Source organism: Dendrobates tinctorius, unplaced genomic scaffold (genome assembly GCF_039654945.1).
Source record: "Dendrobates tinctorius isolate UK_male_01 unplaced genomic scaffold, ASM3965494v1 ptg000107l, whole genome shotgun sequence".
Classification (NCBI taxonomy): domain Eukaryota; kingdom Metazoa; phylum Chordata; class Amphibia; order Anura; family Dendrobatidae; genus Dendrobates; species Dendrobates tinctorius.
In genome coordinates this window covers 1741588-1754946 of record NW_027361775.1, presented here as the reverse complement: position 1 = coordinate 1754946, position 13359 = coordinate 1741588, and the positions used below count along the sequence as shown (strand labels likewise).

Genomic DNA, 13359 nt, shown 5'->3' with positions numbered 1-13359 from the left:
ACATACAATACATTCATACAATACATACATAGACATACAGTACATATAACATAGAGTAACATACTTACCAATACTTGTCACATTGTTCCCCGAAGCCATTGTCTTTTCCGGAATAAATATTAACATAACAAACCACAAAAATACTCACCCACGATCCGAAGCAGTCCACGAGTGTGTCCCACGACGATCTTGGGTAGAGAACTGCAGCATCAGCTGTTGCTGCCGTTTTCTACGGGCTGCAGGAATCCAATGACGGAAGGTAGGTATCCTTCCGCACTGTATTCCTCCGCCACTTAAAAAAAAAAAAAGTCCCTAGTCTCACTTTATGCCATTGCTGTGTGGGAATTTCCCACGCAGCAATGGCATAAAGTGAGACTAGGGACTTTTTTTTTTTTAAGTGGCGGAGGAATACAGTGCGGAAGGATACCTACCTTCCGTCATTGGATTCCTGCAGCCCGTAGAGAACGGCAGCATCATCTGATGATGCCGTTCTCTACCCAAGATCGTCGTGGGACACACTCGTGGACTGCTTCGGATCGTGGGTGAGTATTTTTGTGGTTTGTTATGTTAATATTTATTCCGGAAAAGACAATGGCTTCGGGGAACAATGTGACAAGTATTGGTAAGTATGTTACTCTATGTTATATGTACTGTATGTCTATGTATGTATTGTATGAATGTATTGTATGTATGTAGTATATATGTGGTATGTATGTAGCATGTAGTATGTATGTAGTATGTATGTAGCATGCATGTAGCATGTAGTATGTATGTAGCATGCATGTAGTATATATGTAGTATGTATGTAGCATGCATGTAGTATATATGTAGTATGTATGTAGTATGTATGTAGTATGTATGTAGCATGCATGTAGCATGTAGTATGTATGTAGCATGCATGTAGTATATATGTAGTATGTATGTAGCATGCATGTAGTATATATGTAGTATGTATGTAGCATGTATGTAGTATGTATGTGGTATGTATGTAGCATGTAGTATGTATGTAGCATGCATGTAGTATATATGTAGTATGTATGTAGCATGTAGTATGTATGTAGTATGTATGTAGTATGTATGTGGTATGTATGTGGCATGTAGTATGTATGTAGCATGCATGTAGTATGTATGTAGCATGCATGTAGTATGTATGTAGAACGTATGTAGTATGTAGCATGTATGTAGTATGTATGTGGTATGTATGTAGCATGTAGTATGTATGTAGCATGCATGTAGTATATATGTAGTATGTAGTATGTATGTAGTATGTATGTGGTATGTATGTATGTAGCATGTATGTAGCATGCATGTAGTATGTATGTAGCATGCATGTAGTATGTATGTAGCATGCATGTAGTATGTATGTAGTATGTATGTAGCATGCAGTATGTATGTAGCATGTATGTAGTATGTATGTAGTATATATGTAGTATGTATGTAGTATATATGTAGTATGTATGTAGCATGTAGTATGTACAGTGCCTACAAGTAGTATTCAACCCCCTGCAGATTTAGCAGGTTTACACATTCGGAATTAACTTGGCATTGTGACATTTGGACTGTAGATCAGCCTGGAAGTGTGAAATGCACTGCAGCAAAAAAGAATGTTATTTCTTTGTTTAATTTTTTTTTAAATTGTGAAAAGTTTATTCAGAGGGTCATTTATTATTCAACCCCTCAAACCACCAGAATTCTGTTTGGTTCCCCTAAAGTATTAAGAAGTATTTCAGGCACAAAGAACAATGAGCTTCACATGTTTGGATTAATTATCTCTTTTTCCAGCCTTTTCTGACTATTTAAGACCCTCCCCAAACTTGTGAACAGCACTCATACATGGTCAACATGGGAAAGACAAAGGAGCATTCCAAGGCCATCAGAGACAAGATCGTGGAGGGTCACAAGGCTGGCAAAGGGTACAAAACCCTTTCCAAGGAGTTGGGCCTACCTGTCTCCACTGTTGGGAGCATCATCCGGAAGTGGAAGGCTTATGGAACTACTGTTAGCCTTCCACGGCCTGGACAGCCTTTGAAAGTTTCCTCCCGTGCCGAGGCCAGGCTTGTCCGAAGAGTCAAGGCTAACCCAAGGACAACAAGGAAGGAGCTCCGGGAAGATCTCATGGCAGTGGGGACATTGGTTTCAGTCAATACCATAAGTAACGTACTCCACCGCAATGGTCTCCGTTCCAGACGAGCCCGTAAGGTACCTTTACTTTCAAAGCGTCATGTCAAGGCTCGCCTACAGTTTGCTCATGATCACTTGGAAGACTCTGAGACAGACTGGTTCAAGGTTCTCTGGTCTGATGAGACCAAGATCGAGATCTTTGATGCCAACCACACACGTGACGTTTGGAGACTGGATGGCACTGCATACGACCCCAAGAATACCATCCCTACAGTCAAGCATGGTGGTGGCAGCATCATGCTGTGGGGCTGTTTCTCAGCCAAGGGGCCTGGCCATCTGGTCCGCATCCATGGGAAGATGGATAGCACGGCCTACCTGGAGATTTTGGCCAAGAACCTCCGCTCCTCCATCAAGGATCTTAAGATGGGTCGTCATTTCATCTTCCAACAAGACAACGACCCAAAGCACACAGCCAAGAAAACCAAGGCCTGGTTCAAGAGGGAAAAAATCAAGGTGTTGGAGTGGCCTAGTCAGTCTCCTGACCTTAACCCAATTGAAAACTTGTGGAAGGAGCTCAAGATTAAAGTCCACATGAGACACCCAAAGAACCTAGATAACTTGGAGAAGATCTGCATGGAGGAGTGGGCCAAGATAACTCCAGAGACCTGTGCCGGCCTGATCAGGTCTTATAAAAGACGATTATTAGCTGTAATTGCAAACAAGGGTTATTCCACAAAATATTAAACCTAGGGGTTGAATAATAATTGACCCACACTTTTCTGTTTAAAATTGATTAAAATTTAACTGAGCAACATAACTTTTTGGTTTGTAAGATTTATGCATCTGTTAATAAATCCTGCTCTTGTGTGAAGTTTGAAGGCTCTAACTTATTTGCATCTTATCAAACCTGCTAAATCTGCAGGGGGTTGAATACTACTTGTAGGCACTGTATGTAGCATGCATGTAGTATGTATGTAGCATGTAGTATGTATGTAGCATGCATGTAGTATGTATGTAGCATGTATGTAGTATGTATGTAGTATATATGTAGTATGTATGTAGCATGTAGTATGTATGTAGCATGCATGTAGTATGTATGTAGTATTTTTTTTTTTTTTTTTTTAACATTTAACACATTAGCCGGATGATGGGACTACTACTGTCCCATCATTGGCTAATGTGTCAATCACTGTCATGGTAGCAGGCATCGCCCGATGGGACTTGTAGTCCCATCGGACGATGCTTGCACAGACCCCCGGACATCAGCACAGCCCCCCGGCAGGCCGGCACAGCCCCCCGGCAGGCCGGTACAGACCCCCACAGGGTGCACAGACCACCGGCAGGCCGGCACAGCCCCCCGGCAGGCCGGTACAGACCCCCACAGGGTGCACAGACCACCGGCAGGCCGGCACAGCCCCCCGGCAGGCCGGTACAGACCCCCACAGGGTGCACAGACCACCGGCAGGCCGGCACAGCCCCCCGGCAGGCCGGTACAGACCCCGGGCAGTCCACACAGCCCCCCGGCAGGCCGGCACAGCCCCCCGGCAGAGACCCCCGGAAGGCCCGAAATGACGGCGCATCATGATGCGCACACACCGCGCATCATGATGACGTCAGTCTGTCAATCAACTTTGAACTTCCGATTCCGATGCCGAATTCCGATATTGAAAAAATATCGGAAGTCGGTATCGGAATTCCGATACAGCAAGTATCGGCCGATACCCGATACTTGCGGTATCGGAATGCTCAACACTAGTCGCCACCCTTTGAATTTTTTAATTGTCTACATATCCATTATATTTGTATGATTAATATTTGTAATACAACAAAACATATACTCTTTACATATTGCTCTGTTGTCCATTCCTTTTTTGGTAACTTATGTGAATATTTATGGATGAGCCCCCCTTTCTTTCTTTAACAAGCCTCTTTTTTGGGTAAATATTATCTAGTTTACACTTATACAGTGCTCTACACTGAGCACCTATGTGGGAGTTTCTGTCTAAATCCCCTCCAAAACTGGATTCAGATGTAAACTCCATCAGCCACTCAATATACTGGGGAAAACTGAGTTACTCTGGATATTATATTATCCATCTTTTTAGGTGGACATAACAGCGTGGTAGATTATGCTTTTGTGGCCACCTAAAAAAATTGTCACCACTAGAACGCGAGCCAAACAGTTCAGAGTGACTACATTTGCTCCACTATGACTGAATTGCTGATTGGGGGTTATGTCTAAAACTTTATTTTCAACATTATAGACAAAAATCCTGTCACAAACGATCAGCATAGAACACAAACTAAATGTGAATTCAAGTCTTAAAATATAAACTGGACTTTCATTTTGTATGCAAATTGCCTCTTCAGAAAGAAAGAGGACTTTCACTCTACAGCGCCACCTATTGGTAGTAGCGATCCTACAAGTCACAATCAACCCTTTAACGAGTCTTTTAACATAAAAGCCAAATCAGAATCTCAATTTGCAGACACGGTGTTTCAAGCTATTGGCTCTCGTCAGTGCAAAGTATGATATCTGATTTGACTAGGTGAAAGGCTCTGGACTGAGGTCTAAGGGGTAAGGTTTCTCCTTGTGGAGAGTGACATGCCAGCTCTGGCTTGCCAAGGTAAGGAGGCTTATTCGCCATGCAATGCTCCTCTGGGAAATTTTATATGCAAATTGCCTCTTCAGAAGGAAAGAGGACTTTTACTCTACAGCGCCACATACAAGTCACAATCAACCCTTTCATTTTGTAGTTATTCTTAAGTAAATGGCTTACGATTTATAATGAATGAGTCGTACTGTTTGGCAACCACTGGCGCAAAAATGTTTGGGCTGCAGTATAGAAGTAAAGGACACAGCCCATTAGTGAAGATGCAGAATCCACATGCAAACTCTACAGATTTGTGCAAATATATGTATCCAGCATGTTTGCCACCCTTAGGACTTGTGCAGAAGACTATAAAAATCGGACAAGTGCTATTCATCATTTTGACGGATAGCATTTGTCCACATATTATTCTATGAGGCTGTGCAGCATGCACGATTTGCCTGTCACGCTGTGACAGTCTTCGGTAAAAGGGGGGGGCATCAAACTGTCCCTGGAATGGGACCCTAACTTTCCCTGTCCTGTGGGTATTCTTAAAGGTAGAGAGGCCCAAGACTATGACCTTACTATGCTCCTGTTAATGTCCTAAGCTGTCCTTTCCCCTAGAGGGCCTGGGACAGATATGTTAGTGTATATACACGTAAGACAAACAGGGATAACAATAACATAACAGGGAACACAATAACAGCAAGGGTAGAGAGGAAAAAGGGGAAGGATAGGAAGGTATAAACCAAGTGGGAATAGGATAACGGAGAAAGCATACACCCAAAAACAGCAGACAACAATCTCCAGTAGCAACTACGAACTCCAACTTCAGCACATCAACTCCAGCAAGCCAGAAAGCAAAACTTTCACAGGCGGGGATGAGAAGGTCTGGCCAGGTTTTATAGAGAAAGAAAACGAGCAGGTCAGGAGCAGTTGTGAGTTGGAGCTACATGTCTCTAACCAGCATACAAAGAGTCATTAACCTCGCCAACACCAAAGGAAACAAAGTCCATGTAATATGGTGAACAAAACACACGGGCTAAATGGAAGACCTGCGCTAATCCCAGATCTACCAGGAGGACGTGACACACTTGTGACATTGCCTCCAAGAATAGTATAGCACTTGCTCATTCATCTTTATAGGTCTGATGACATCTGAGTGCGGTCTGAATTATCATGGACTGACAATATAGAGGGAGAAGAAACTTTTACCACCTACGAGAAAATCAGATCACATTCTGATCAATCTCTAATCAGAGTCTGATCAGAGTGTGATTAGCATAATCAGATCGATTTTCTTGGATGAGATAAAAACAGTTGTGTGACCCTAGCCTTAGGAAAATGATGGAAGCAGACTCTACACTAGAATGTTAATTTCCCAAGATTAACAACAGTGTTCTTTTACAATGACTGCATCAGTCAAAAAGAACTGAAAAGAAACATTCTTTTTCACAAATTACTTGCATTGTGCAATACTTTAAAGGGGTTGTCTCGTCTAAACCAATAAGTCTGCAGTTGCGCTGCGTGACTGCAGACTTATAAATCCCCACAGCACATGCACTGTACACTGCAGGGATCTGTCGGTTTCTGAGTCAGGACTGGAGGGTATGTATGAGTTACAGATACTCCAGGACAGTGGGCGTGGCTTCACTCCATACACTTGTATTGAGCAAGGCTGCACCCTGTCTAGTGATGCGGCCAACCAGCGGGCGCAGTCTAGCTCCATACAAGTGTATGGAGAGCGAAGCTGTGCCCATTGGCCTGGAGTATGTATGACTCATACATACCCTCCGGTCCAGACTCAGAAATCGGCGATTCCCTTCAGTGCAACCCCTTTAAGTTTAAAATATTTTAGAGTGGGTTAAGGAATGTTATATTCTTGTCAACAGGAATTCTGAATATGTAGATGAACAAACACAGCATTGTTGCTCCACAGAAAACCCAAAAATGGCCAAGGAAAATAAATAAATAAAAAATATTTGTACCAAGAGAAAACATTAACAATACTGACCTCTAGTTGATCAAGCTGAAGTTTTAATGTTTCCAAGTTATCACCAAGTGTTGGAAAATTATCAAAGTGAAGTTTCTGATCCTGTACAACAGTCATATGGTCACTTAAGGTTTGACAGCACTGATTCAAAGTTGCCTAAAATGAAAATGAAATACCAGTTAGGCTACTGAAATGCACCGTAGAATGCTTGCCTTAACTGTTTGCAAGTAGCTTTATTTTTAACAACAGCATAGTATCAATCCAAATTAGAGACGATCAGCCAAGTACAACAGATTGATTGCTCAGAAAATACCTTCCAGTGTCAACAACATACAGTATATGGGGTGTTACACAGAATTTAATTGGCTCTTTAACTCTAAGAAGAATTGGCACTGAACTGAGAGTAAAAGAACAGGCAAAGTGGTGTGGTAGAAACTATACCATTTTGTACCTGTTTAAACAGTACACAACAGTGGAAGTTCACTTATTTTGAGCACCTTTCAATATAGCAAAATGTGTCATGGGGACTGCTTTTACTGTAAAATGTAGAATGTAAGATTTCTAAAGTACAAATAATGAAAAATTAACAATGCTATTTTTGACAGTCTCATATATATTGAATTTAGTGGTAATGTGTATGCGTGAACATTGCTCTAGAGGGGACACAAAACCCACATTCTTATTATCAGTGGGTTTAGAGAGAGCATAGATTTAGGCCATGTGCACACGATGCAGATTTGCAGCGTTTCCGCAGCGGATTTTACCGCGCAGAAACGTTGCATATCCGCATTGTGATGTACAGTACCTTTAAAATGAATGAAAAAAAAAAACGCTGTGCAGACGCTGCGGATTTTTCCGCACGGTTTTCCTGCGGTACAAAATCCGCAGCATGTTACTTCTTTTGTGCGGTTTTCTATCTCCCCTGTTACCAAATCCGCAGGGGGAAGACCGCAATGGAAAACCGCACAAAAACCGCATGAAAACCGCGTGAAAAATGGAAGAAATCCGCAGGAAAAATGCAGGTCATTTGACCTGCGGTTTTCTTCCATTCTGCACGGAAAAATCCGCAGGGCTCAAAACTCTGCACTCAGCCTTAGACTTTTACTGTGATAATTGATGATCATGTACCAACCCCTTTAAAAGAATTAAATATTTAATATATTAGATGGACAAAATACACAATTCTATGGACACTTAATTAATTCAAAACTGTCAATTCTATTTGTTATCAAAAAGGCATAGTATCTGCAGTAGTATGAAATTTATGTTTTTGACATTAACTCACCTTTTCAGACTCTTTGTTTTCTGCATTTTCCTCCACTTCAGAGACAGATGAATGTGTAATACTTTCTGTATTCGCTTCCACATCCAATGATTTTACATTACATGTTTGGTCTGTAAAGCTGAATTTTTGCGTAGTTCCTGGTGACTCGGTACTGTACTTTGGGGAAACATTTTTAGTAGTGTCCACATCCAATGATTTTACATTACATGTTTGGTCTGTAAAGCAGAATTTTCTCGCAGTTCCTGGTGACTCAGAACTGTAATCTGGGGAAAATTGTTTCTTTTTTCCAGGAATTAGCTTGATCATCTGGTCAGGGATGGAAGATGAGATTGGCTCACTAGGAAAGAGACCTTTATTTATGTTAATTATAATTTCTTCCAATTTGTTTGAATTTTCAGAATCTGGTGGAACATGAAAGATTTCATCAATCTGGGAAGAGATTAATTTTGGACGATTTGGTTCTAGCACTTCCTGTTCACTGAAAGATGATGAAGTACTAAAAGTTTCCTGATTTTGAGTGACTCCAATATCATATATTACTGAATCTTTTTCTATGTGTTTGCCTTGCTTTTTATAATCTCCCTTGATCAGTAATCCATCTTCTACCTTACTTTTCACACTAAAAAGGTCTAAATCTGTAATGTGTTTTGTGTGCTTGTTAACTTCCCCAAGATTATGTGCTGGTTCACGTACTTCAATTAATTTATCTTTGGATACATTCATGCTTCTGGATACTCTATTTACTAGAACCAATAAAGGCTTAGGATCTTCATCAGAATCTTTTGTACTTTGATTGGACTTGTCATAAGACAATTGTGGTAATAAGATGTCTAATTTCTCCTCTGTGTTGGTAACTCCCAAGTTAGTTTGTTTGGCATAAACATCGCGACCAATTGTTTGTACAATTCTTGCACAACCTTTGAGGTAATTTGTTAAATTATCAGCTTCTCCTGCATTACTTGATTGCATATCAAGTACATTAGATTTTTGTACTATTTCAAAATCAGTACTAGTAGCCGTTCCTACTAAATCATCACTTTTACTGATAGATGACTCAAAAATTGCACTCAAGTTATCAATATGAATTGGACTTTTTGCTCCATAATTCCTTGACTCTTCCTTTTTATTTAGCATATCAGTAATCTTGCAAATTTCACTGTCATTTGTTTTGGGCAAAAGGGGACTTTTCTCTTTACACAATGTATTGTCCTCTGTTACATCTGAATTAACCTTTTGAATGGTCCTACCTTCTGACTGTACGCCTTCTATATGGTAATTACTTTCAGAATTGGTAACATCAGCATCAAAAACTGCTTTAACTTCTTTGATGGAATGATTTTCAAGCATTTTCTCAGAATTGGGATCAAAAAGTGTGTTAGACTCAGAATCATTCTTGGAATGCACAGTAGACCTTTCAGTTGTAGAGTGTTCTATAATCTTTGCAGCAGTTTGATCATTGCTTTGATGACCATTCGCCACTTGTCTACATATTTTTTTATCTTCAGCCTGCACATTTGCAATGTTACATTCAGCACTTGCATTCTCTTTTCCCATAAGAATGCATTCAGGAATCGGATTGGTATTATTAGTTGGAGATCCATAACTATTAGTTTCCTGTTTGCAGGTAGAATAATCATCACTAAACTCAAGGCCATTATGCACAGAGGTGCCTTCAGTATCAAACAGAGTAGAACTTCTATTATCTTTGTGGTTAATTAATTCTGGTGTTTCACTTTTATTTTCAATTTCACTTTGTAGACCTTCAGCACTTGACTTGTCATATAGATACTTAGTCCCAGTTTGATTTGACTCAGAATCCTCTCCAATAAATGAAGATGATTCTCTCAGTGATGTCTTAGAATTGCCCAGACTGATGATATCACGTTGTTCTTGACACTGTAAAGGTTCATCTGACTCACTCAGATCGTCAAGGTTGGACAAATTACCAGAATTACAAGGTTTTGGACACATAATATGTTCAATATGAACGCTTGTTTCATTATTCTCACAGTCGAAATTTAACAAAACAGCTTTGCTATCAATTTCCTTGTCTTCAAAATATTCATCTAAATATCCTTCAGTGACTTGATAGCCCTCTTCACTGTTGTTCTCATCGGTAACAAAACAGTCAATGTCAGTTTCGCTAAAACTACTTTCGACATATTCCTCATCTAGTTCTTCAGACATGAATTTATCATCAGTTTTCATGTTGCCATCCACATCCTTTTCAGCGCATTCATATTTACTTCTCTCATGTTCTTCCTCTACAAAACTACTTGAAAAAGATTTTTCCTTAAATATAGAAGTCTGGTCATCTAAACAGGAGTAACTTTCAGAGTCTTCTTCAATGATAGTTTCCAGAAATTGCCTTCCTTGCAAAATATCGATGTTTTGAGCATCAATGTCAGTATAATAATAAGTATCTTCATCTGAGCTTGTATCACTTTGGGTAGGTGTTCTGTATTCTATGATGCCATTTCCTATCGTTTTCCAAGTCTTTTTAGTTTCATCTGTATCACCAGCTTCATCTTCACTTTCAAAATTTGCATCAGACATATCAGAGTCACTGCTGTTCTCCAAGTATCCATAAAGATCAATAGAAGTATCTTGTTTTACATAAGGCAGTACATCACTGCTGGTTTGAGATGGTAAAATGGCATGACTATCATGGTCAGTGTCTTTATTACAAAGTTCTTCAGCTGGTGTATTTTGTAGTTGATCTTGAAATATATCTCCAAAAGATTCAACAGTGTCTTCTGTATTATCTTTAATAATTATATTTGAAGTGCTAACAACTTCTTCTGGATGATTATAAACTTCTTCAGCCTGAGTAGAGCCTTCGTTAAAATAGTTATGAATGTTATTTTCCTGAATTAAATTATTGCACTTGTTATCTACAGCATCAACCATGCTATTCAGTTGACAAAGGTGAGCATCATCTTCGATATCTTTTCGAATAAAAGATTCTGCTTCTCCATGTGTTCGAGCTATCGGATTGTGCTGCACCGTCATTTCACTAGATATGTCAGTAGCTTCTACATCTTTTAACAATTGAAAATACACTTCCTCATGGTCAGTGATGTCTATTTTATCCATAAACTGATGCTGCTCTGCAGCGGCTTTCATGTCTTCTGTCTCTTTAAATACCAAGTTAGAATGAGATTTACTTTCATACTCAATTATATTCATGTCTACATCGTGGCTTAGATAATTTTTTCTCACCTCCAAATCTTCTGGCAAAGTATCGGTGATGCCTTCATCATTTTCACATGACGTCCGCACAATATGTTCAGACTCAAGCAACATGCTGGCAGCTTCATCAAGATCGCCGTCAAATAGTAATAGTCTTTCCCCAGTATTTGCATCAATATAACTATTAATCATGAGATAAGAAATAAACAATTGCTTTGTATGGTCTGGATTATGTGTCAGTTCTTCTTCTGATTTATTTTCAGAACTTTCAGTCTGTTGAGTTGTGTGAGATTCATAAGTAGATATCCATTTTAGAGTATGTTTGGTTGGTTCCAGAATATCTATATTTGGCATTTTGTCCTGTAATTCCAAGCTGCTAAGGACTGATGCAGTATTTTCCTCTATTAATCCTGATTGAGAAGCAATATTTAATTGTACTATCTCTGACGTTTCCGGAATATATAACCCAGCAATTTTGCGTCTATTACTTAGGATCTTTTGGGCTAGCTCAGTAGAAATCATTCCTTGTTGTAGAGATGTTGATATGGGGAAAATTTCACTGGTATTGGGCCAAATAAGTCCAATAAACCCTCTCTGTGCCTCTAGGACCATCAACGCACTGCTATATGAAATTAAGTTGCATTGAACAGCTTCATCTACTGTTAAATATTTTCTTGTAGACGGGCAAAGGATTCCACCATTTTGAACCTGTTGGGTTAAAATTCCACAAACTGTTACACGATCAATAACACCTCGTTCTTGAGCCTGTTCCAAAGTCAGTTGGTTTCCTGTATCTAGATCAATAATACCTCCTGATAAAAGCTGTGCTCCAAGTAGCCTGTACATGATTTCTCGGTCCAGAATTCCTTCATGTGCTGCACGTAAAACATTAATTTTCCTTCCAGATTTTAATGTAATTTTACCTTTATCTTCTGAGTTAACTAAAAGAAGTCTCATTCCTGTTTTCTCATCTTTCACAGTCCTCTGGAATAGGTCTCCTAATGTAATTTTTTCTGCTGAAATGGGATCAATCAAGTCTTTGGCCATCTTCTGTCTCTCAATGAGTTTTGTAAACAATGATGTTGAAATCATATTCTTTTGGAAAAGTTTGTTCACATTGACCTGCTCTCTGGAAGTGGCAAGTTCAAGACAACCACAAGAAAGCAAAGTGTTTATCATTTTGACTGTTACAGTCTCTGAAATTGATCCTTGGTCATAAGCTGTAATGATAGGAAAATCACTTGAAGGGAGAGATAAAATTACACATTTGGCATGAGATATTTCACGGAGTCGCACTTTAATTTGATCATCTATAAGACCGTGACTCTGAGCGTCTTCAATGTCAAAGCATCTCTTTAACTGTGGGCAAACCAGGCCAGACACTATAAGTTGCATTTCAAGTAAAAGAATTCCTGTTTCATAATCAACAAGTCCTTCTACCACAGATTGGTAAATGGAAAGAATTCTCCCATTTGCCTCATCAATCGTCCCTGACACCACTCTGTCCACCTGAAACAAGATAAGACGATATTAGCAAATATGGTGGCTTCAATTGCCAATTTACAAGTTATAATAAGAGTGCTCCACATGCTCGATACTTACCACACACAGAACAAGCTGTCTGAATAAGCAGTTCAGATAAAAAATGATTTTGTCAGTATCTTGACAGCAAAGGTGGCACAAGCTTTGAACTCGACATGCATCTGTGAACTAGAATTTAGCTTTAGGAAACAAAGTGTGTTAGTGAGAAGATTGATGACTAGTAGGGTAAGTACCACCTGTAAAGCAAACCATCATGCTATTTGATGCTTGTGAGGGGTTAGAAGAGATGTCACATGAAGAACCATGCTTGTCATGTTTACAGCACACTGTATAAACCACACCTGATGGAAAAAATGCTGTTAATAGAGATGACAGGAGGATACCACTGGTACAAAAACACTTGTGACATTTTGCTAGTCTTTGTCAAATTAGATCATAGAAAACCATGACCAGAATATATCTGTGAATATTAGGCCAGCACAAATTAGCTTGGCTCCTTAGCTAAACCAACACCACACCCAAACTTAAGGAAACAAGTTCTTTTTAGGGAGCAACACATATTTCCCATTACTATTACTTCAATTACATGCAAAAAAAAAAAATCACAAAAGAATTTGGAAATTGGTTGCAATAGA

At 39.4% G+C, this 13359-nt stretch overlaps 2 protein-coding genes across 9 annotated transcripts in view; both read right to left on the bottom strand.

Annotated features, from left to right (window-relative positions):
• The window catches only part of LOC141100782 (uncharacterized), a 49568-nt gene extending 36211 nt beyond the window's left edge, over window positions 1-13357 (bottom strand). Inside the window, exons 1-2 of the mRNA XM_073589455.1 lie at window positions 7991-13357; window positions 6727-6861 (exon numbers count right to left, since the gene is read on the bottom strand). Of these exons, the coding sequence (XP_073445556.1) occupies window positions 6727-6861; window positions 7991-12577 (4722 nt within the window). The 5' untranslated portion in view covers window positions 12578-13357. The remainder of the gene's footprint in view (window positions 1-6726; window positions 6862-7990) is intronic.
• The window catches only part of DST (dystonin), a 732471-nt gene that overhangs the window by 330320 nt on the left and 388792 nt on the right, over window positions 1-13359 (bottom strand). The window lies entirely within an intron of this gene.